This window comes from Manacus candei, unplaced genomic scaffold (assembly GCF_025592945.1).
Source record: "Manacus candei isolate 608988 ecotype Guabito, Panama unplaced genomic scaffold, ASM2559294v1 h1tg000008l, whole genome shotgun sequence".
Taxonomy (NCBI): domain Eukaryota; kingdom Metazoa; phylum Chordata; class Aves; order Passeriformes; family Pipridae; genus Manacus; species Manacus candei.
The window spans coordinates 18,550,640-18,575,870 of record NW_026138056.1 but is presented as its reverse complement, the minus strand read 5'-3'; the positions used below and the strand labels follow the sequence as shown (position 1 = coordinate 18,575,870).

The following is a 25,231-nucleotide window of genomic DNA, read 5'->3' as shown; positions in this document are numbered from 1 at the left end:
TGATTGCAGTTGAACATAGGTAATTGGTTTTATCAAGGAACCATTTCAAAGTATGATGTTGCTGATAAAAATTGACACAGCTTTCAGCATTTAGTGACACAAATAAGTTTCTTTTCCTCAGCTACCTGATAACGCTTTTCCGCCTACAGCAGATTGGGTGCTTCTTGCTGTGTAACATACTGTTGCATAAGAAAAACTCCTATCAAAACAGGATATCCAAGGCAATCATTTATCTTATGAACATGAAAACATGGTTCATATTCCTAAGTAAAGAGCATGGCTTTAGATGCCAGTGTTGTTTTAAGAGTCTTGCACCAGTGAGCCTGACCCTCATATAAACAACAGTCCATCGGGAGGCTGTTTATGATGGATTTATTAGAAACCTTGTCAATAACTTACTTGTGTTTTTGATAACTCCATATTTGGTTGCTAGGAGACTTGTGTTCCTGATGAGATAAAAAGAACAGGAAATCCTCTATAGCCTTGTCACTTTTTTCACTAGTAAATAAAAATCCAAACAACTGATATAAAATACTGGCTACTGTAAATAGAAGTGAGAAAAAAAGACAAGCATTGCATATTTTAAATAAAGGAATATACAGCCCTTTTTTGCCCTCTCCAATTATAAGATGATAAAAGATCACCTTTATAAAGTAGAATGACCGGATTTGGTGGAACGTGGCTGTTTTGGCTCCAAGGTATTTGTAGCGTTATAGTATCAGAGCCAGGATACAGCTGCCTTGTGACTAAGACATCGTTCACTGAATAAGTGCTATCCAATCCCTCAACGTCACCAGACATCTGTTTCCTGTTTTCATTCTTTCTTTCACTGTTATCATTTTATCCAAGTTACCCTTTCACCTGAAAACCATTTAGAGACCTAGAGAAACCAGCGCGTGCACGCGTGTGTGTATCAAAGAAGTTGACTTAGAAAAAAAATTGCTGAGAGCAATTTGTTCATTTTAATACAAAGAGCAGGAATGGAAACAAACTTGCCTTTCCCCAGTCTTCTCCTCCCCAAAATACACAATGATACATAAACACTTTTGTCTTCTGGTCTTCACTAATATGACTAACTTCCTTCTTCACTTCCAGTTAAGTAGCTTTCCTGTTGAGTACCACCACCTCCACAAAATACAATTGTGAATTGATTCATAAAAACAGAAACATTATGGCACAAATAAGGGAAGGCAATAAATACTCTTCCCCCCCTCCAACTCCTTCCCAAATGGAGGCAGTAGTAATATTGTTATTGTAAAGTTATTGTAATAACAAAAAAGTTTAAAAAAAAAGTTAAAAAAAAGAAAGTATTGCTTGTCATTTAAGGTTCCAAACCAACAATCATCAGGATGCAGGACAGGATACATCTAAAGTGAGAAAGTTATTTACTTCACATTCAAGTTAACACCAACTGTACTTTTTTTGGCACACAGTATTATTCTTGACGTGCCAAAAAATGCTGGGCACCTTATAAAATACGAATGTTAATGCCACTAAAACCAAATTCCTGCTATTCATAATCCAATTTTATATGGCTGTTGTTTTTCTCTGTTTCATCTACACATAAACCACAAGTCGGGAGAACAACCACTACTGACAGCATCAAACACACATTAACAATTAACAATAGAAGTTGAAGAGTAAATTGTCAAAAATTAGTCACTCTCTATTCTTAATCTCTTAATTTCAGATTATTTAATCAGAATGAGAATAGAAGACTTGTTTTATTTTGTTTTGTGATTACAGGTGCTCATATTAATTGACAAGGCAGGTTGCTGAGTGAAGGAAAAATCCGGGCTGGTTGACAAACACCAACAAAAATTCATCCACTTCTTTTTATTCTCTGAAACAAAAAGAAAACTGTTTTTAAATCCTCCCCCATTGAGGTATCCCAGAAAATACAGGTGTTATACAGGAGAAACAGGAGATTCTGGTACACAGAGGACTTCCTCTATGAGATAGGATGGTTCGACAGCTACAGGAAACTCTAAGCAGCATTTGCAAAGGCACATGAAAATTGGAAAGCAAGACGACTTCTTGTGTTCTGATCTCCTGGACTGTTTCCTGCATTCTAATAATCAAATTATCCCTATTTTAAAGCCAAATCAGCTTCCACTAAACCACGTAGTTGTGAAGCAGCTCATTAACTTCCAAGGAATCAGAGCAAGTTCTGATAGGCTAACTCGGTCTCCTCTCTCACCCATCTTTACTGCCTGGCTCATCATCCCAAACACCCAATCCTAAGCTTCTGCATGAAACCTAAAATATTCTTGCATAGTAATAATGCAGTATTCTGGAGAGACTGATAAAACAAAAGTTTGTTGGAAAATATTTTTCAAGACTGTACCAAGTTGGTACGATTAAAACACTGTTTTTCATAAAAAACAGTTTGTTCATACCTTCTCACAATATTTAAATTCATTTGTCCACTGTCACAGATGCAACCTGTGACCAAGTTGGAAACTGAATCCTGTGTACTTTGTCCGTCACATCCCCATCCTTCATAATCTACAGCCACTGTCATTCAACGACTCTGGATTCTCCTATGCATTTTTATTAATGACATTACAATTCTGTCTGGACAAGTTTAAATTCTCTTTGAATAATAAAAGCCATTGATTTAAGAGCAAATCTTTCCCCCCCCCAAGTGTAGATAGAAAGTTACTTCAAACTGCACACCCTGTCTTTCTCAATTGCATATGAAGAAATAGGACAAAAGTCAAGACCTCTCAAGCTCTAGTGCTACTGATGGAAATGGCAAAATCCAAAACACAGCTATGGAATGGGAGAGGTTAATGAAATCTTTTGAACTTTGTTATTTCCTGCTGTTTTTATTTTTCCCCAACCAAAAATAGATGGTTTGCCTCTTAGAGGTAGTCAAGATACATTTTCTAAAACTTATAATTTTACACAATACTATTGTAAAACTAATATTAGGTCTGTACAGTCATATTTCCGATTTTAAATTGAAGGGGGAAATATAAACTAATTATTAGGTCAAACTACACTTTGGAATTATCCTCTGAAACCAATGCAATATGGAAACCCTCTGACTGAAAAAACACTGTCAAACCATCACAAGAGAAAGTGTCCAAACCCATGCTTTATATCAGATTCTATACTGTTTTCAATTTTAAGACTTTCGATACACTGTGTTATGACAATAAAAAAGTTGAGAGCTACACCAGAAGATTACATGAACAAAAATTTATGTTTTGTCTAGTATAATAGAAGTCTTAAAAACAAACAAACAACACACCACTTCTATCCATTATTTCATACCCAGATGTTTCCTGAACACCTGCAGCTGTCTCCAGTCCTGAATTCACGTGCTATAGTATTTCAAGAGACTCTCATCAGTTGGTTTTAGAATTTTCTTGTCCGTCAGGTTTACAATCCATCCTGGAGCAAGACCAAAAAATATCTGTCTAGGATCCTTGCGTGCGCTTAACATCTTAAACAGTTCATCCTTGGTTATGTCTGGTAAGATGTAGCCGTATTTCTTGGCAAGCTCAAGCCTGGTTTCTGCGACCTTAGATGGATCTGCCAGGTAACCTCGGTTCCTGGCATCTGTGTAGTAACGTACTAGGTCTTCGGGGGGAAGCATTCGCTTCGGAATAGGCTGGCCACGCAGAAAAAACAGAACTGGCTTACACAAAATTCCTGTGGGCAAACATGAGAGAAAATGAGTTACTGTACTTTATAATACATATTTAAAAACGTTGAATGACGCTTCCTCATTTTGTACTAAATAAATTATTAAACTCTTATTAAAAAGCATCAAGCAAAAAAAACAAATCTCAAGAATATTCTTGCTCAGAATGAGATAGTGGTTTGCAAGTTTCACTTAATCAAATAAACAAGTCGGTTTTAATTGATATTTATAGTGTCAATCTGGATGAGTTATTACTTCTAACACATTAAGAATGCCTACTTTAGAAAGACAAGCATAACTAATCTGGATGCTGCCATTTATTTTTAAAGGACTATTTCCAGGTTTGAAGCAATGCTTTTGCATGGCTATTTACACATTGTACCAACAAATGTCAAATGTAGTGCTTCTATAAGTATTTTAAATAAAGTATCAATGCCACATGTACCTATTTAGTCTTGTGGAACAATTCTCTCCTCCTCAAGTTTTACTGATTTTGGCAAATTATATTTCAGGACCTTTTAACCTCATTATTTTGATTATTTTCTGGATTGGAAATAAAAAGAACTTGTATCACTCCAGGATGATATTCTACAGACTAAAAATGTCTATTCCTCTTCTTCCCAGCCTCATTCACACATGAAAGCTCTATTATTGTCAATAAAAACTGCATGAATGAATGCTAGCCAGGATGCAGCCTCAAGCAAAGCAAAGCCTTATTCTTCAGTGAAAGTGTTCTGAAAACAATAGCCATTTTAACTGGAATGATTCTGAACTTCTGTAACTTACTTACTTCCTCACTTTAACTGGAAAAGCATTTTAAATTAAAAATTGTAAGTATCCACAGCAGCTTTTAAACCTATTTTTTCCTGAATTTTCTTAGTGTTACCAAACGTGTGAAACAGAATAAAAAAATTCTGAGAAACAATGTTATTAGTTCTTCTATTTACAAAACTACTCAGATTTCTTTAGCTGGTTGATTGGTAAATGAACTGCTAACACTGCTAGGACTAAACAGGTGAATGGTTTAAAAAAGCAAAATTGAGGATGCATTACCATTCGTCGTTGGGGGCTGGGACTAGATGATCTTTAAGGTCCTTCCCAATCCAAAACATTCTATGATTCTACAAATATTTGTGTAACTGTGTGTTTTTGCAACTTTTAGAATAGAAGAAGCTGATTACTTTCTATTAAAAACTCTGCTTGAAACTGTAGTTGGGATCATTTAATCTTTGCACATTCAAAGTAAAAAAAAAAAGGCACAAATTAAAAGAAATTCTTACCCAAACTCCTTGGGTCATAGAATGATGTTGTCACAACACCTCCATTTTTTTCTATGGCTGCAATTGCTAACTCAGATGCCCTCTGCACTTCAATATTTACTTTTGCTGAAAAAATATCAGCACCCTGTAAATTTCAACACATTAGAGAAACATCAAAATGACTATTTTAAGACATACATCTATTCTTCTCTAAAAAGTTATAAGAAACATTAAATCCTGCAAAATATTAGAATTTGTCAGCTTCCTGCATCAAGATGGGAACCAAATTGCTCTCACTCAGTCACCTGGGTTGAATGAAAACAACTTTGCCTTTCCAAAATATTCATACATTTCTTTTGGTACATTTTAGTCTTCTGTTGTAAAATACTTGTTCAACCTTTTGTTACGTGCTCCTTACCTCTTGTTTTTGCAGCATATCAGGTATTGAAATTGTCTGGGGGTTTTTTTGCTGACATACAGTGCCCTCTAGTGGATTTATTATACACAAAAATTCCACAGCAAATTAATTCAGAAAAGCAAAGATGATTCCAAAACATGGTAATGACAATCTGACAGCCTGGGGTGGAAAACTTGAAAGCCTGAAGTAATAGGTGTGTTATAATGCCTACCTCCTCCACCAGCTGGACACCGTAATCCCTCTTGAGAGGTTGCACTGTTACACCTCTGGCATTGACGAGCTGCGTTAAGTCAATTGGCTGTGTGGGGTCAACTCTACCCAAATCAATCAGGTACTGCAGCCTCTGAAGACTGAGTGGTTGATACTGACGTCTGAGGCTGGGGAGAGAAGAAAAAACCAAAAATCAACCCAAACAAAACAATGAGAAATTTACAGATTTGAAGCTTTAATAGCAATCGGTCAAGTGAGATATTCCAGTTTCTACCTACTCCTCAAACTACCAAGTAAATGTTTAAAATACTCTTGTCTACAAGTAAAAATTTTAATTTACTGCAAATACAAGCCCTAGTTACAATCCAAGACTCCACAGTGCCTTCAGGTTTGCCCACACGCTCCCATCTCCAATATGATATTAATCATTCTGCTGTTGCTGAGTTCAGTTTAGTCGATAATACCTCTCTGCCTACTGACTGGTCTAAGGAAGCAAAAAATACTAAGAAATTAAAGTGCCAGCAATTCTTGGTAAGCCAACAAGATTGTAAATAACTACCACCTTCAAACTGAATCCAGTTTAGGAGCTTCACTGATAGACAGTCAAAAAAACAAACATCCCCTCTTTTCCCATACAAATTTAGTCAAAGACTATCAGCCAAACACTGTATGTGCTCCTGCATAGCTTACATCCAACAAGATTTTTTAGTCCATTACCACTGTACCCAGCATTTCAGAAGTACTGAATGGAACCTTCCTCAAAACTCCACCAAGGAAGAGAAACATTGAGAAAATATGCAATTAACCCACATCCCCAAAGGGAGCTAGAATCTCCTGTCAACAGCCATCGGCTTCAGCAGAACCTACTTTTGTGTTTTCTGAAGTTCCAACTTTACCAGACAAGTAAATCCCTAGAACAGTTTTCCCAGTGCTGGTGACTGTGCCTGCCGCACACCATTTATGCTGGAGCTCGGAACTTTCTCCTACAATCAGTTTGACTGCTGCCATTGGAAATCTGTGAATGGCAGCAGAAAAACTGGGAAGCAGCTCATCTCTGTCATTGCCAGGCTCCGTAAGAAAGGCAAGCAACAGAATTTGTGCTGTCAGACAGCTCCTAACAGAGTGAAAGCTCAACAAGTGAAGCAACACCACTGCAGACAGAGAGAGGAGCGAGGTGAAGGTAAACAGGCAGAAACATTGTTCAGTGTGCCTCAATAGCATCTCTCGAGTGCAGTTGCCACGTTTCCTACAGAAACATCTACAACAGATTGACATCAAAATTTTGCAAATAGCATTGAAACTATGGAGTACTTTTTTTGTTTCCACGTGCTGTCAGATGTGGTTAAAAACAGCAAGACCCTAATAATGCCTTGTCATAGCAGCAGTTTCAATTTTTGCTGTTGGTTATTCATGAACTTGTGACCCCTGTTAACATAAGAAGCTCAATGTCTGCATTCTGTAGCATTTCCTTTGTAGGACTGTCGATCTACACTCTGTCTCCAGCTACCCAAAGTGCTTCTTGTTTACTCTTACAATAATCCAAGCAAACAGAAGGAGATGACAGTAGCTGGAAATGAAATTTGAACCACACTTCAAAACTATTAAGACTCAGAGAAAACCTTTAAATACTGGGTCAGGTTTGCAAGTTCTACTGCATGCATAAAGAATGAAATGTAAAAATACACAGTTATTTGATGAAGTTATATCAGCAAATGGTGCATGAAATCAAACTGCAAGTTGAACAATTCACAAATACACAGTAGCCTTTTCATTCTTGACCTGTGGGATAGATGTGGCATGTTTTTGTTACTACTGCCTGTGACAGCATTGTATGGGCACAGAAGTCTTCAACACCAGATATAAAAGCTCAACTTTTTCGGTTAGGCTTGTTTTGGCATATTAGATTCTGGCTTCATGAGAAAGATCAAGAAAAGCAGACAATGATTAATTTCAAAGTAAATGTGAAGAAACTTACCTATGTCCCTCATTAAATCCATATTTTGGTATGACCAAGTAAAATGGAGTTTGACCACCCTCGAAGCCTAATCGGGGGCGATTTCCTCTTTGTCTTTCTCCTTTGTGACCTCGGCCACACTTCCTACCTCCGTATCTTCCACGGCCACGTCTTCTTTCCTTGAAAACAATCAACAATACATTTGGTAAACTACTTCAGAGAGAAGGAGCTATAAAATATAAGATTTCAGAGATACAAACAACTGAACAAAATGCTGATTCTTGAGAAAAATGAAGAGACAGATTCTTTCTGAGAGGAAAAATAGGAAAGCAGTTAATGTGATTTTTGCAGAGTGCAGCTCTAGGCAGGCAGCACAAATAGTCTGGGGACAAGCCAGCTTCCTTTGGTAGCAGGGATGGTTGAGTCTAGCACAAAACTGCAGTTGAATTCTGTACTATTTAGCAGCTCCAGGGAGTCCTGAGTACTTACAGGAGAGCGCTGCTTGATACTCCCTGTCAGTTCCCTATTCCTGTGGTTTCAGCCCTTGAACCTCATCACCCTGCTTACTGATATTCCTCTCAAACCAAAAGGGTTTCTTCCTGGTTTCCTTTCTTCATTTCTCTACCATTTTATAAGGAGACAGGGAAGCCAACATTTAGTTTTGTTTTCGAGAAAGCAACAGTAACCAGAATGTCATCTGGCATCACATTCCTTTTCTTTGTAAGCTTTCTAACCTTCTCCTTCCAAACGCATTACCTCAGCCCACACAATGCGGTGTTAAAGACCTTCACTATTTCCACCCGTCCCCAGCGATGGCCCCGAGGTTTAGCCAGCACCACTCATCATCCAGTTCTCTGTGGGGATGCCCATATACACAAGGCATGCAAGGGTTAGGGCAGGGTTAGCACACACAGCAGCGCCACCCACTCCTTTGCCTTTCCACTTTGCTCCATCTGTCCTTCTGACATTCCCGGAGGCAAACCACACCGGGATCGGGCGTGCCGCCCGGCAAGCTGCAGGCACTCACCCGCTTTCTGGAGCCGGGGTTGGGCCTCAAGTTGGCCAGGCTGACCCTGGGCAGCGAGCGCAGCAGTTCCAGGGCCCTGTTGCCGCCATTCCCGCTCATGGCCGTTCCCTTTCAAGGGCGCCAGCCGCTAGCGCGCCCGGCCCAGACGCTTTACGGCACGGCCGTAAACCGCACCGCCCGCGCCTTCCCAGCAGCGTCGCGCCGCCGGGGCGGGCCCAGCGTTTTACTGATGCGTGAGCTGGGACTTCCAACGGAGTGGGCAAAGGGCCCGCACTGCGTGTCGTTTTACAGCACCTACTGTTCTGTTACTCACACAGACCTCAGCCAAGTGTTTCAAAGCCGAGCCTTTAAAACCATCAGGCTGCATCGAAACCCGACTGGCTGAGGGTGCACTGAACATTGCTCAGCTCAAGGTGCTGTGTGCTCTGTGTCAACACAAACAACCTTAAGGCAGATACTCACTGGCAATATCTATTTTGCTTAGAGACTGTCGTGGTTTAACCCCAGCAGACACCAAGCCTCATGCAGCTGCTCATTCACTCCTTCACGAGTGGGATCAGGGAGAGAATCAGAAGGGTAAAAGCCAGAAAATACGTGAGCTGAAATAAAGGCAGTTTAATAGGGCAAGCAAAAGCCATGCACACAAGCAAAGGAAAACAAGGAATTGATGCACTGCTTCCCATGGGCAGGCAGGTGTTCAGCCATCTCCAGGACAGCAGGGACCCATCACACGTAATGGTTACTTGAGATGACAAACAGCATCATTATGAACATCTCCCTTCCTCCTTCTTCCCCCCCCCCCACCACTTTATATGCTGAGCATGATGTCCTATGGTCTGGAATATCCCTTTGGTCAGTTGGGTGCAGCTGTCCTGTCTGTGTCTTCTCCCAAACCCCAATGCACCCCCAGCCTCCTCACCAGTGTGGTAGTATAAAAAGCAGAAAAGGCCTTGGCTCTATGTGAACACTGCTCAGCAATAACAAAAACATCTCTATGTTATCAACCCTGTGTTCAGTACAAATCCAAAACATAGCCCCATACCAGCCACTGCAAAGAAAATTAACTCTACTCCAGCCAAGACCAGCTGGCCAAGACAGAGACTTTCCTAGTACTGCTGCAGTACTTGATCCCATGTATTATTTCAATATTTTAAACTTAAAAGTAGACCTTCTGGAAAGCCACACAGCAGTTTCCATCAGTATATTGGTCTGATGGGAAGGGTGTGCAGGGTGCAGGCTTACTGGAGTGAAGAACTGAATTGTAGAAGCTGCTGCTGAGGAGTTACAGAGCAGAAAGGCCACTTCCTGTTATGAAAGTCACATGATATTCCTCAGTGTAATATTGTGTTTTCCATCCCAAAACTTCTGTTTGACCGATACCTTCTTCCATGTTGAATGTCTGCTTCAGATTGGAGAAGAGGTCATGCAGAAGCTCTCCCATTCCTGAGAGTAAATGGGCGTAAAAATGGAAATCACATTGCAGCATGCTGTGAGTTTTAGTATGGAATCTGCATAGCTTCTTATCTCCTTAAAAAAAATTAAGAAAAATTATGACAGAGTAGTAAACAAGATACTGGTCTGGACAACCATCTTATCTAAGCTCATTTTAGCCTTTAGGATAGGGAAAAGTAGATAATTTAGAGCATGCTTTGCCTTGTAAAGCTCTCACTGCTTTAAACAGAAACTTGAAACAAGGTAGAAAAGTATCATTCCTGTGACAGATATCTCATTTTAAAGAGACAGACAACTTACCACGCTTTGAAAGGTTCACAATTCAGATGTTTTCAGCAATTCCTTCAGGCTTCCAGATGGTCAGTTTTTCAAACCCTTGCCTGTAACCAGCAGACTGTCCCATGCCTGCACAGGCAATCCTGATGAGTGTGACTGACTTGCTTGTGCTCAATCCATGGATAGCTCACAATTCTCCAGTGGCCCTGAGCCATACTACAAGCAACCAGGAATTCAAGTAAGATCATTCCAGCTATACTAAAATATTAAAAGCTTGTTATATTTGTGAGCAGACTATTGACTTCTTAGGCTGGAGGTTCAGCAGCACCTCACCTTATGGAAGTGACATTTACATGGTAAATAGCAGAGTAGAGAGGGAAAGCAAAATTTTGTTCATGTCCCAAAAGGATGATCTACAGCAGGAATCAGATTCAGCATACTTAATAAGCACCTGACATAATGTGAAGCTCCTCTAGAATTTTTTATGCATAAACTGTATTTTCTTAACAGACGTGAATTGGGTACAGTACATCAGGCAAGAGCACACACGAACGCAGAGACAAATCAAAACATAAAAAGTTACCTGTGAAAATAATCCACTTTTAGCAAAAACAAGGATGCCCTGGCATCAATACTGTGTATCAAAACAGCCTAACAATCACAGCAAAAGAGGATGCATGTTCAATGTTACACAGTTGGCACAAAGGCTTCACCAATATGTTTTATGCAGCTGTGATGGTAACGTTGTTTAGCAAAAGCTTTGTGAAAAATCATCCCTATCTAGTATGGAACACGCCACTGGGAAGGATGTGAAAGAACCACAGTGTGCATTCAGCTGCTGTTGGAGCTGCCAAAAAACTATCCATGTCAGCCAGATATCACCCGGCAAATACAATGAGTAGATTGACTTTCTGGCAGTAAATATATGACAAAAGATATATGGAACAGAAGACAAAGAACAAAGCATTTCGTTTTTATAGAAATGTGTTTGCCGTACATATTCGGAGTTGGGTCTAAGTACTTGGAATGGACTGAAACGATCCAGTAACTTCAGAGTGCCTGAATAGGCTAATACATTTCAAGATGAGGAAGAATCAGTGACTCCCTGGCTGTAAGACAAGAGATTTAATTTGGTGGTGAAGGCATCTGATCCGACGAGGAGAAATGAGTCCCGTCTAACAATGCTGCTCGCTGCATTTTTACTGGTTTTCCTGCCTTCCCACGACTTCTCTTTCACATTTTACCTACACAAGAATACCGCAATTTCCCTCTCCCACCTCCCCCCCGCCCCTCCGGGCGTTATAACCCAGCACCAAACCGCCCTCCCGCGCTCCTCCCACCGCGCCTCCGCCGCCCTCCCGCGCCGCCTCCCCGCTGCTGGCCCGTGTCCCGCGGCCGCCTCGCAGCCCGGTGTATGTGCGGCAACAACATGTCGGCGCCGCTGCCCGCCATCGTCCCGGCCGCCAGGAAGGCCACGGCCGCCGTGAGTGCGGGCGGGGGGCGGGAGCGGCGGGAGGGGCCGCCCCCGCCCCGCTTTGTTCTGCGCGGCCCCAGGCGGGGGGCGAGGCGGGCCGGGCCCGCGGGGTATGGCGGCCCGGGCGGGCTGCCGGGGCTCTCCCGGTCCTTCCCTGCCGGACGCGGGCTGGGCTCGGCACCTGGAAGGTCAGCGGTGCCCCGGAGGGGCGGCCGCAGATGGCGGCGCGGGGCCGGGGAGGGGAAGGGAGCGGAGCGGAGTTTTTTCTTCTGAGAAAGTGGTGCCGAGCTCCGAACTGTCTCTGACCTTGTGTGGGCGTCTGTGGCTCGAGGGTGAGGTGCGTTTGGGTGGTTAGTGATCTTAAACCGCTACGTTTGGTTATTTTTGCTTTTGTTTCCCTCAGGTCATTTTTCTTCATGGACTGGGAGATACCGGGTGTGTATTCTGATCTGTTACCTACTCGGTAGTTACTATAGTTTCAAATATAATCTGCATGTTTTAAAGACGTGAACAGTTAAAAGTTACTTAAGCTTCTTGTTTTGCCCTTCATTGAATGCAGCAGCCAACAACAGATAAAACTTCATGTGTCCTGCAATAATGGTGACAGCTATTTATTTAAAATTTCCCAGCAAGTCCTCAAAAGCTTTTTCTTCTTTCTTTTCACTCATTTACTTAATTCGGCCTGAATGTGATCCCTCTTCTGTTCTTGAGTCAAACTTGGTAGAAAAAGAAGTCTGCGGGGTTCTGATCTTCCGTTTTCCTGAGAGTGGGTTCCTGGTTATTCCTGTGCTTGTCTAAATTTAAAGTTCTTTTTTATTCTGGACTTCTGGATTGCTGGTTTGCCAATAGGCGCTGTTAGTCCGTTGTTTCTTCTTCAGTATGTTGTACTTACATAAAAATTCACATCTATTTGATTTATCTAAGCAAACTCCAAAGTAGTCACCTAATATCTACAGATTTCTCTCTATGAAATGTGGATTTCAGAGTATGAAAAAACCACCTAAATAAAATGTGCAGTACCCTGTTTACCTCGTTCCTGCTATTTCCACGTTTGAGTAGAAATGGAAAGAGTAGTAGGGAATTTTTGGGAGGCATTCTAGCTGTGGTGTAATGTTTCCATTTGAAGCTTGTATGTGCCCAGAAATAAGCATGCATTCATTAAAGCCATTGAATTAACAAGTTAGGAGTGTGTTAAACCTTTTTAGTGCAAGACTTTAACGAAATTGACACTTAGATACTGAAAATAAGTAGCATGAATGCTTTGTCTGTTTTGCTCTCTTATGGGCAAAATTGCATTTTTTTTTTCAAGAACTCTTGAACGTGGAACTGGAATGTTGCCTCAAGGTTGAAACTTACCATATTTAAGATGTAAATTTTTTCTGAAGAACAAGCAAGTCAGCTAAGTCAGATGTCAGAATTAAAACTTGCATAGTCTGGACATTTAGAAAGTTTAAAAAAGAGTCAAGTCCAATGCACTTGGCAGTATTTTACAAGTGGAGATTTTCTGCTCTGATTTGTTGTGCTGACACAACACCTTGTTTGCGTTATCCTTCTTCCTTTTTGCTGGTAGGACGCACATGAGGGAGCAGTACTGCCTGCATCTTGGCACCAAATGTTCAGCAAATGATTGCAGAATCTTTTGAGCTTTTGGAATTTGAGTGCTTGCAAATTGGGTTGATGTTGGTTATGGCAAGGGGTAAAAAAATAGAGACTTGCTCTTTATTGTAAGTTGTATTCCTTAGACAAGGTGGTGTTTCCATTGTCAAAGCTAATGCAGTCTCAAACTTGCAAATGCACTGAGTATGCTAAAATGTCTGCATTAACAAGACATGACACTTTTGGGGAAGTACAGTGATTTAGTTGTGTTTGTTCCTCTAGTCCACTGTAGATCAGATTAGATAAGCTGCTTTTAACATGCTACTGGGGTTTTTTTTTAAATAAAAGCTGCAGTAGTGACCCAAAAAAGTTGTCTGAAGAGAACTTATTAACAATTTTATAACCTCTCCCAGTTTAAACTGATCTGTTGCACTTCACCTGAATTTTTAAACTGATCATTTCATTTTACCAACTGTAGTTTTCTTACACTGGGAAGTGTCTAACAGAGGTTGTGTTCTTTTTCTCCCTTAGCTCCTATATAAATGGCACTTAAAGATTGGTACATACTTGTGAAAAATCTGAACAAAAGGTACAACATAGAGAATTGTTCTAAGGAGTTTGCATAAATGGGTATACACTGTTGCTTTCCAAATTTGTCAAATTATTCTTCATAGTTGGCTAAAAAATACCCACAAATTCTTAGTTATTTTTTCTCAGTTGTATTTCTCCTTTAGATTCTTATTTGGTCTTCTGTGATACTGCAAATGTTATGCAAGTCATATTACCTGCAGTTTGTTAATAGTATATATAAAAGTATTGGTAGGAAGCAGGCTGAGACACACGGTCAGCGCTTCAAATGTCTGTGCTGTCTGTGTGTTGGAAATGCCTTCAATTTTTCAGGATGATATTAAAACTAAACCGAACATGCTTCTCTGCTGGAGGTCTGATTAGTTCAACTATGTCACTGATGAATTTGTTAAAGGTGTTTTCTGCTTAGAATCAAATTTCCGATATCTAATTTAGTGGCTGAGTTAGGAATACTGAATGATGAGAAAATGAGGAAATAAAAGTACCACTGAGCGTTCTGGAAAGCCAAATGCAGACCTAGGCAGTGGTTCTACATGGGTTCCTATTTGGGTCAAGGTCAGTTCATATCTAGATGAGCCCTAGAGTGAGTCTTTAAATTACGCTTTCCAGTGTTCTGGATTGGTGGAAGCTCGTTAGCTTGTCTTCTGTGCAGACCTTGCGTTGTTCTGAGTACTCATATACGGCATGTGCTTGAGATTAAAAAACTGCTGCAGTCTGAAGTGGTGTTTAGGACTACCTGAATCCAAGAACATTTGAGCTGAGCTGAAGTTAACACGCCTGATTGATTAGGTTGGCTTCACGTGGAGTTAGTTTGGATGTCAGTTTGCTGCTCTCTCGCATGAAGAAATGTGGTTCAGAAAGAGCAGAGTTGGCTGTGAAAGAAACTGCCTTAACTCTGCAGTAGCAGCAAAGCAGCCTCTGAGCTGCCGGGAAGCAGGATACCTGTGTTCATCTGTTGTGCCACACAAGTTAATTAAGCCATACAGATACAGAGCAGGCTTTGCCTAGAGCCAAAGTGGTGTTTCTGCAGCTCTGTCACAAGTGTGGTAGTCAAATTAGATAAAGTCTTCCTGGCTGTTTCAGTGCTACAAGCATTCAGATGCTCAACAAACCTTCTGAGTTTAGTACTGAATTCATAGTATACTGTGGTTGATGTAAAAATTTTCTAGAAATGTGTTTATAGTGAGCTAATTCTGCATATTTCATACTTGAACTGTGCTGATGCACCAGTATAGAAATAAGAGCTAAGCCAAAACATAACTGCAATTTAATATACTTTTTGTCAACAGGCATGGATGGTCAGAAGCGCTTGCAGGTATCAAAAGCCCTCATGTGAAATACATTTGCCCACATGCGTAAGTTTGTAACTTTTCTTGTTTTACCTTATTCTGCAGAGTTGTGTATTAAGACATTTGCACAAATGATGAAGTCAAATGGGATTTGGATGTCTGCATTTCAGGGTTTTTTATATAAAAATGCACTCTCAAATTATGCTGATGATATTAAGTATTTTCTTGGTTTTAGGAACTGCTGTATGATTTACTTTAGGGCAAAACTGCATTTTTAGTTCTATTTTGTTTTTCTTACTAGTTCAGACTGAAAACGTATTTGGAAGGTTTTACATACAAAATTAGATTATTTTGACTTTGTTTTCATTGGATTGATTTGTTTGTTGCTTCCCCCCCAACAGTCATTTGTTAAAAAACAGTTTTATCAAGGAATAATTTTTGTTTGTATTTTACTTACCATTACATATAATTTGTATGAGGTACATGTGCTTAAGCTTGGGTGTGTATATAGTATATTGAAACTTGCTGTATGGTACAGGGAAATTTAAAGATTCACAGGATATTCATACTTCCAGGAAACAATGCAATTTGACCTGTCTTTGTGCAATTTGACAAGAGAAATACTTCTGAACAGTCGGGAGTCAATAAATAAAGCAATAAGATCTATCTAGTGTTTACTTAATGGTAGAAAAACTAATTACGTATAATGTTAATTTATTTTAACATAAAGTTCAGATTGTATTGGGATATGCAGAGCATGGATGATAGAGAGAGAAGTAAGCAGTTTTTTGCTGATTACTGGGCTGTGATTGATTTATTTGTTTTACCACATGGCTGCGCTTTCCTGAGCCTTTCAAAAGGAGCTTAGCAAGATTTGCTGTTTTCTTTGCTTGCCCTTTGTCTTCTTTCAGTCTTTCCCTGCGGAACTTATGGTCCTCAGTTTCCACAGATTAAAATTAAAGCCAGGTTTGATCCATGGTATGGTCCATTGAAGTTGTCTTGATATGCCTGAAAAGATGGCATACAGCAGCATAGGGGTGGGAAGGAGTCCTGCAGTGAAGGCAGGCCCTGCCTAAGCATGTATATATTAAAATATGTATATGATATATATGCAGTTGCACACACACGCATTTAAAGCAGCCCATTAATGTTTTGCTTGCTCTCCATAGAGAGTGGTAATTCAACCTTGAATATTAAATATGTTTGGGCTGGCAAGTTTCAAGAGAGTTTCCTTCAAGAGATGCTGTAAAGCAGCTTATGATAATTACAGTTTAAAAGTAAGACATAATTACATGACAGTTATGTCATGTAATTTCATGATGTAACTGCGTGTGCATTGTTGAATTTCAGTATCTATCTTATGTCAGTGGTGTTCATTCTCATTTCTAGGCCAGTCATGCCAGTTTCTTTGAACATGAACATGTCTATGCCATCATGGTAAGTATTTGTACAATTGCAGATGATTCTAATGAAACTATATCCAGAGGTTTGAGCTCATTATTCTTAATTTAAAATCATGAACACCGTGAATGTCTGGTTTTAATCACATGCAAGTATAAAAAGCTTTTTGCTTTAGTTCTCTTCTTATAAAAGGGCTCTCATGAGTACACTAATTATGCTTGTGTATCTATGGTAATGGTTATTCCTCAGGACTAATCTGTGTGTCTTAAAATAGAAACCCCATTTTATTTTACAGGTACAGTGTGCATCATGTGTGAATTCAAAGTCAGTAGTAGTAGAAACTTGCAGTAGAAATATTGTTACTACTAGTGAGTAATATTTGGTAGGTCAGTATGATATGTAGAAACTGTTCTTTATAACATCCATTCTGAATAGAGAACAAGAAGAGTTGTGGTAGATTTCAATGGTCCTAAACCAGTCTTCAGTTTTGTTGAGTTTTGATTTTGTTTTTTTTCCTCAAGTAACTTGTGTTTGTTTTTCCTGTATTTCTTCAAACTATATTTTAATTTGTACATAGAACTGATAAATTGAAATTTCTGCTAATATTTTTGGAGCAAATATCAAAACTAAGCTGCTTAATTTGCAGTAAATTACAGAAGATATCAGAACTCAGAAAAGCTTTGTTGACTAGATCTGGCCTCTTAAGCCACATTTACCAATGTAAATATGTTTCTTGTAATCTATGGTACTAAACAATATGTCAGCTAAAATTTTTATCTGGAAAACATCCAATTTTTATTATTTGTGTATTAAGGAAGTGGAATGGATGCTCTAATGAATAATGCTCTTGTTGATGTTTTTGTAAGGTTTGATATCACTGGGCTTTCTCCAGATTCACAGGAGGATGAAGCTGGGATCAAGCAGGCGGCGGAGAATGGTATGCTTAGGACTATTTTTTTGTGTCTTAAAAGTACTTCTGTGTATTCTTAAAAATGAATTATCTGTCCAAAACAGATTCTCCAAAGGTGACATTTTTAGGGAAAACAGTATGTATATACTGTATTATCACTGACCAACGTTTGGCTAAATGCATTGTTTGGTTGGTTTTTTTTAACTTTATTAATAAGTAGAGTAATCACCAATATAAACACTTCATACTCTCAAATATGAAATGTACATGGGAACCAGTGTATTTTTTTTTTAAGAGCTTTTGGGTAGCATGACAGCTTGGAGCTGTATGAGCATCCACTTGCGTTGCTTTTACTTGGAAGAGGACACCATCTTCCCATCAGTGGGGCATTTGGAAGACTTAGTTGTGTGCTCTTCCTCTTTGTGGCACTAAAATTTCTTACTGTGCTCTAGATATTTTGATACTTTTTAACATATAGCAGACTAGATTTTCCTTTCACTAGCTTTCTGTTGATGCCAGGAGGAAGGTGTCTTTCTTGAGAATGGAGTGACTTTTAACTACTGGGCCTTTATTTATGTTGCAGTTAAAGCACTGATAGATCAAGAAGTAAAAAATGGAATTCCTTCTAATCGAATTATTCTAGGAGGCTTTTCTCAGGTAAGATATGGTTGGAAAGAACTGTGTGGGGGTTTTTTCTAGAGAAGTTACCTAGCTTTCTTAAACTGGAAAATCTAGACAATTGAATTGAAAAGACCTGATGTTAGATGCCTCTAAAATTTTAAGATGTCAATTTTCCTTTGCTTTAACAAATAAAGTTTTTTAGTTTTGTGCAAATGATTACTATTTACTGGAGAATGAATATGCATGTGTAAAAACGTACTAAAATTGATAGCCTATTTAAAATCTTTATGCAGATAACATATATAGTTTTACTTGAAAATCTTGCTGTATTTTTAGTTTAAATTTAATTTGGTGGATATTTGGTGGTCTGGATTTATTTGGCAAATCTTCCCTTCATACTTGTGGTAGGTAGCTGAGTAGATTAATTGGTCCATACATCAACTCCCCAGTCTGCATGCAAATAAATTGAAATATTAAAGTAGTGATAATATTGTTGTGAGTAATAGTGTTTTATTTTTTTTTCACAGCTGTTAGTTACAGTAAATTTGCTGGTTTAGTTCTGAATTCATAACATGGTCTTGGAGGGGAGGAGAAAAAACAAAACACAAGTACATAAACACTGTTTTTAGTGTTGGTTCTAAAGAAGGATAGATTGAAATAGAAAATACCCTTTAAAAGAGAAATCAGAGGTCTTGAAACAAGCATTAAGAGGGAGATTACTGTGACTATTCTAATACTTATGTCTCTTTATGTTAGGGAGGTGCTTTATCGTTGTATACAGCTCTTACAACACATCAAAAATTAGCAGGTGTTGTAGCCCTCAGCTGTTGGCTTCCTCTACGGGCCTCTTTTCCTCAGGTATTTATATTTCTTTCCTAAGATAATTTGCGCCTTTGGGGAGTGAGTGTATCTCAAAATTGTACCTCCTGCAGGAGTTAGGGGCCATCGTTATTACCAGACATTGACAGTTGTTTGATAACTTCAAAGTTTTTAAAGTAGTGCCCTGGAGTTTCAGATTTTGCTCAATAGGAAGCATGAATAAACGCTGAGTAGCTATCTATGTTTAAAATGACATTCCTAGAAAGTTTAAAGGATATAACAAATTTTCTGTGAAGATTAATTTCCTATCTGCCATTTGTTACATCTGCAGTTGAATGAAGTTTCAGGGTTTTTACTTGGCCAGAAGTCATGTTCTTCTGTTCTGAAGTTTTTTGACAAAATGTTATTTGCAGGTCTTTGAGCTGAATGTACTGTCAGATACAGAGCTTACTTCATAAGGAACTTGCAGACTATACATTGTATTTTTCCACCTCTCAGAATTCAACTTATACCACAGGGCATAGTACCATGGGGTTATTTTATTTCAAAGGTGTTAGAAGCCTTATCTCCACTTAGTGTCTCTTTCTTCTCTTCTCTTGTCTAATTCCACTCCTAGCAGGGCCCTATCGGTGGTGTCAACAAGGACATTCCTGTTCTTCAGTGCCACGGGGACTGTGACCCACTGGTTCCTGTAATGTTCGGTTCCCTCACTGTTGAGAAGCTAAAGAGTATGATAAATCCAGCCAATGTAACCTTCAAGACTTACTCTGGCATGATGCATAGCTCATCTCTTGAGGTACTTTTCTTAATATACAATGTTTTAGCTGGGTATGGTTAATTCTTTTCCCTTAAAACAAATACTGGTTTTAGCGGGGGGAGAGGATGGCTGAGTTAGTTTTTGGTTGGTTTTGTGTTTGTCTTTTTTTTTTTTTTTCCCAATAACAAGTGCTTCATGCTGCTGACTTATTTTGGTGAGTAACCAAATGCTGGGCTAAAAAAAAGGCATACAAAGCAAAAGTTTATATGACTAGCGAGAACTTCCTCATAAGGTTGTATTTTAGGGACTAGGCTACTTGGTCTATAAAATACTTTTTTTCCCCCCTAAATTTTTATTGTTTGCTTACTAACTAAAAAAAAAAAGAAACTGAAAAAAACCCCCCAGAAACCAAACAAAGAAAAACCTCAAAAACCCAACCTGAATTGGAAGACATTCTCATAGCATAAATCCAGCATAGTATTCTGGAGAGAAGAACCCTGATAGTTCTATGGATGGAAACACAGAAGAATAGAGAGGGAGGACTGACATTATGGAAGAGGCAGCCTCAGAACCTATATTTATGATTCTGGCTCAGCAGGCAGCTGAGCTGATGTAATAACTTGCTGCTGCCAGAAAGGAGTGGACTGGTTCCCTCTGCTCATGACCTTGTGGCCCTCTCTTCCTCCTTGCACTGGCTCTAGAGCTGATCAGAAACTTCCTTGAACCATTTTGAACTTGTTAAAATGGCAAAAGCTGCTGGCTTCAGTTATTGCAGCTGTAGTGAGTTGAAGCATCAGAACTCACACAAACTGATAGGAGTAAGAAACAGAAGAGGTGGCGAGGAGCAGATCTGCGTTTGTCTGAATCCGTAACTTTTTTTAATTTGGATTGCTGTATCTTGAGGGAACTGTACCTTTGGACAACCTCTCTGAGACATTTACACAGTAATATTGTATTTAGACAGTAATATGGCTGAGTTGTTACACAAATATATTTAAATGCGCTCTTTATTACAACAATGACTTAACTAAAAAAGAAAAACTAACCTGGCTTAGTTTCCTGGTCTAGTTTGCTGCATTGCATTTCCTTAAGGAAGGAAACATCATGAAGATGAAACTGAATGGTTAGGAGGAGGAGCTGCTGCCTTTTCACACTGTTGCTAACTGAAAAAAGTTTAAAATATACACAAAGCTATGGCTTTAGCTGCATTCAGATCCTGTCTGTGGTCAACCTGGTTCTATTCAGATCACCTGATGTTTAATATATAACTTGCCTGCTCAGTGTCAGAGAGAGAAAAAGTAGCCTTTGCTCTCTCTTGTATTTTAGCCTCTTCTGAAGAGACTTATCAGCCTTGACTTGTGTGCAAAGTGGTATGATTTTATCAAGTAACTAATTACTCAATATTTATAGCCCAGCTGCTCATTATAACTGAAATTTTGAAACAAGATTTCAGTGTAGCTGAATATATAGTGGTACTGAACTTCAACTAATACATACTTTCATACTTTTTATCTTTGAACAGGAGATGATGGATGTAAAACAGTTCATAGACAAACATCTACCTCCCGTAGACTGAATTGATCTATGAGAAGCCTTCTATATAAATACACCAGCATCAACTGTGGTAGAGTGTTAATCTTTTCATATGCCTGATAGGAAGCATTATTTCTATACCTGCAGTGTTACTACTGTGTTGCAAATTTATACTTAGGATGAGGATTAAATAATACAAATGTACAAGAAATGATAATCTTTTTAGTATTCATCACCCACTGGTGGGAACTATATAAATGAGGGGACTAGGTAACAATGACAGAATGTAACCCTAAACATACCATTTTAAGATGTCTGATTTTTTTTTCTTTGATTGCAGAATTTTAAACTATTTGTACAGGTAATTAAAAACTAAATTTAAGTGAACCACATAGATGTGACCAGTTTAGTTGTACTTGAGACATGGTTTGTTCTTAATACTCACTGAAAACATATAGCAGCATTTAAGTAATGAATGCATAAAGTACACAACGTGGAACACAGTGTACATAAAGTACACAACATGTAACGTAGTGGGCATGGGTAGAATAAATGCTACTGAGAATAAAGCTTTAAAGATTATAGGTTAATTTTTTAACAGATAAGGAGGGTTGATCTATAATGGCTAGAAGTCAGCTAAGGTATTTCTTATATTTAAAACACCTCCATTTTAAATTGTTCATATAGGTAGATACTGTGGAAATTCTAAAGGGACTCATTCTTTGTTAGGCTGTCCTTTGTCACTTATTGTCTGTCTTTGTTTTTTTAAACTTGTTGCAAATGTTGACTTGGAACAGAATTCTGAAGAAGTGCACAGGATCAATCTGAGTTTGATTAAAGAAGTCTCGTTTTCATACTGAATATGCTTTAGTCATTGTAGCTTTCAATTTTTTGTGTATTTCACATGAGCAGTTACAGCATACAGTTTTGATTTTTTTTTTCCCCCTCTGTTTGAAGTAACTAACTGAAAATAGCGTAGCTGTGTAGTTTTGTGTATTGTTGAAATCTATCTGCAACACACACATTCACTTATTTGAATTACTTTTTAATAGAAATATTAGTGCAATTTGGATATAACTTACCTAAACTTTAAATTGATACCATATAATACTTTCTCTTATTGAATGTTGAGACTTGGGTTCTTTTTGTTTGTTTTTTTTTTTTTTCTCAAAAGGAACAAAGCATTTTATTTTCAAATATATCAGTCTGCATTTCCCCAGATCAGCATAGCCTAGGAATATGAAGATATACCATGGAAAAAAAATTAAATCTGCAAGATACAAAATGTTTCTTCTTTCAGAAGCTTAAAATAGCAGAATGCAGTGGGTTACAGGAATTGATGCACACTCAATAGCTTTTTGCAGTTAAGAGCCACAATTTACTTCTGGCAACTGCTCTTCTGTGGAGCTCAGAGGCTGTCACCACACTAGGAATGCTTAACATAATGCACTGCACTTTTTACTACATAATATGCTGCATAACAATGCTCTATACTATGTTTTCAGTCAAAGAATATTCCTATTTTGGATGCATCTCTCATGTCAGCACTGTGCTTCATACCTGTGTTTAAGGTACATTTTCTTCTCCCAGCTTAATCAAGAGTGTATATGGATTTATGTCTGAGGCATCTGCCAGTGCAAATACATAAGTGGGGAATTATACTTCATTTTTAGGAAGCTCTTCTAATCCAGTTGCTATGGATTATGAAATATCACTTGATACGTAAAATTAAAAAGGAGTTTTCTTCCTAAATGGTAATGAAACAGTTTTAGATACTCCATCTGTGTAGTTAAGAGGGCATGTTTATTAACATTGAAGTTTAATTAGTCATTTCTCTCAGTCACTCTCTTCTATAGATCTGCCAATTTGTCTTTCAGTTAATTTAGTTCACAGAAGAAACCATAATATTCTTATTGTGGTTGTGCCAAAGTTCTCTTGAGAAAACAGTATGTTCTAGCTTGGAGTCATTCCCAAATTGCATTAGGTAATTTTGCAGTCCTGCTGAATTGCAGTCTTGGTAAGCAAACTATATGGTATTTCTCCTAGTTTTTAGATTTATCTTCATTCCCCTGTTGTCTACATATTTCCCTGAATGTTGGTGTGTTTCCAAAGTTCTTGGATGAGCTTATAATTTTTACTTCATTACTTTCATGTTCTGTTTGTAGATTTGTTGGTATGCTGTTCAGCTGTCTTAAGTTCTAATTGACTGTGTCCTTATTTCATATATTCCGCCTTCTGCAAGAATGAGTTTAAAAAAGTATTTCTAAGATGTTAAAATGAGATCAGTCCTAACTTAATTCTGTATTAGCCTCATAATACTTTCTTCAGTTTGATGAACTGTGTTTACAGCTTGTGGTCATTTTCTAATACTTATGCATTCTAATCCAAGTCAGCTTCAACTGTCATCATTGTGATGCTTTCAGATGTTTTTCTGTAAATGCTTTTTATGTGTTAACTTTGTTCAAGTACTCAGCTATCATAACAAGATTTTTTTTCATACTGCTGTTTTGCTGCTTGATTTATCTACAAAGAGCTGTTACCAAAGTAAATATCAGTAAATGTTTTGACTTACTCTGAATTTCTGTGTTCTAGGAAGAATTCTCCTCATTTTCTTTTTCAGGAGTGTATGTTTATGTTGTAGTTGGGGGTTGTTAAAGAGCCCAGAAGCTAGAGGAAACTTCAAGTCTGTATCTTGTCCATGAAACAGTGTGTATCTCGAGCTCCTGTCTTTTGTGACTTCCTGGCTGGTTTGAAAACTTTGAGTATGATCTTATAGCTGAACTTCATCATTACCTTAAGTGATTTGATGTTGGCATTGTTGTCATAATGCATATACATGAGACTGAATGATAGCTCAGTCTGGTGGGGGAGTTTTCATAGTGTTCTATTAAAATGGAGAACTTGGACTGTCAGTGTCCTAAATATGAATGTCCTATCAGCGAATGTCCCACAATTCGAAACTGTCCGATAATGAAGTTTATTTTTTGTAATCTTAGACTTTCCACCAAAGGAAATGATGTCTGTCAAAGGTGTGAAAACAGTGATACGAAAATACCTTGCTTGCAGATCAGTTTGTTTCAACAGGCAAATGTTTCAACTTGCTAATGTTAATTTCAAAATGGTACTTAAATTTGACTGCAGTTTTGTGCAATGATAAGTCTGACTTCTTGTTGGAATATGTTGCCCACTTTTTAATAAGCATGTTGAGTTATATATTATAAGCCAAATCTTCTAGCCATTCTTGAGGTAAACCTGTACTGGGGTCTGTACTGTGGTGAGGGCTGTATGATTTGGTCTCTTCCTACTATTTTGTGTAATTACAACACAGTAGATTGCTAAAAGTACTGTACACTGTAACTGGTATTAGAACTGTTAATTAAAAGATGTTCTCTCTAATGGAGTATACTGCACTTCATTGAAATAATTTGTATGCATCTTTTATGTAGAGGTGCTATTTGGGATGATGGATAGGACTGAGAACAAACTGTGTAAGATGTTGATAAAGCCATATGTACAAGACCTATGTATTTTAAATTTTATAAAGAAATGCTGAACGTTTACTCTTTGTGCTATGAAATATAAACCATTTATATTTAATATAAACATCTAAGATGTAATTTATTTTACTCATTTTATTTATGATAAGAAATCTTAACTTGGAAATTATTTCTGTAGTAGGGAAAATGTAAAAATTTCCCATTTTTTATCACTGTAAAATAAATTTCCATTGGCGTTTAGGTAAGTACTAAAGACTTTTTCCATACTTACCTTAAAGAAGTTGAGCTTTCATGTGCTGTGAAGCAGGAACTCTAGAGGCTTCTTGCAAATACATTGCATGATAATATAATACAGAAGAATGATGATTTGTAGTTACTGAAGGGAAAATCACTCACCAACATATGTTCTGCTACATTGTTGTGAGAATGCTAAGTATAATTTTATTTTTTTTCATATTCTGGGTTAATTTTATTTAACTTTTCTTGTAATTTTGA

At 38.2% G+C, this 25,231-nt stretch overlaps 2 protein-coding genes across 4 annotated transcripts; one reads left to right on the top strand and one right to left on the bottom strand.

The window, feature by feature from the left end:
* Positions 1-939: 939 nt before the first annotated feature.
* MRPL15 (mitochondrial ribosomal protein L15) lies at positions 940-8,693 on the bottom strand. Of its 2 annotated transcripts, XM_051772247.1 has the most exons (6): positions 8,524-8,693; positions 7,518-7,675; positions 5,544-5,709; positions 4,936-5,059; positions 3,283-3,663; positions 940-1,843 (listed from the first exon to the last, which is right to left on the bottom strand). In XM_051772247.1, the coding sequence occupies exons 1-5, from the start codon at positions 8,620-8,622 to the stop codon at positions 3,326-3,328; spliced, it is 885 nt and encodes a 294-aa protein (XP_051628207.1). In that variant the 5' UTR covers positions 8,623-8,693; the 3' UTR covers positions 940-1,843; positions 3,283-3,325. The 2 variants fall into 2 exon arrangements, with proteins under 2 accessions (XP_051628207.1, XP_051628198.1); XM_051772238.1 differs by lacking the exon at positions 940-1,843 and having other exon boundaries at positions 3,086-3,663.
* Positions 8,694-11,582: 2,889 nt separating this feature from the next.
* Positions 11,583-24,635, top strand: LYPLA1 (lysophospholipase 1). 2 transcript variants are annotated; one of them, XM_051772358.1, is made up of 9 exons: positions 11,583-11,734; positions 12,129-12,160; positions 15,199-15,264; positions 16,588-16,635; positions 17,466-17,536; positions 18,093-18,166; positions 18,887-18,988; positions 19,569-19,745; positions 21,229-24,635. In XM_051772358.1, exons 1-9 carry the CDS (start codon positions 11,666-11,668, stop codon positions 21,280-21,282), a joined length of 693 nt encoding a protein of 230 aa, XP_051628318.1. In that variant the 5' UTR covers positions 11,583-11,665; the 3' UTR covers positions 21,283-24,635. The 2 variants fall into 2 exon arrangements, with proteins under 2 accessions (XP_051628318.1, XP_051628308.1); XM_051772348.1 differs by having other exon boundaries at positions 19,566-19,745.
* Positions 24,636-25,231: the final 596 nt, after the last annotated feature.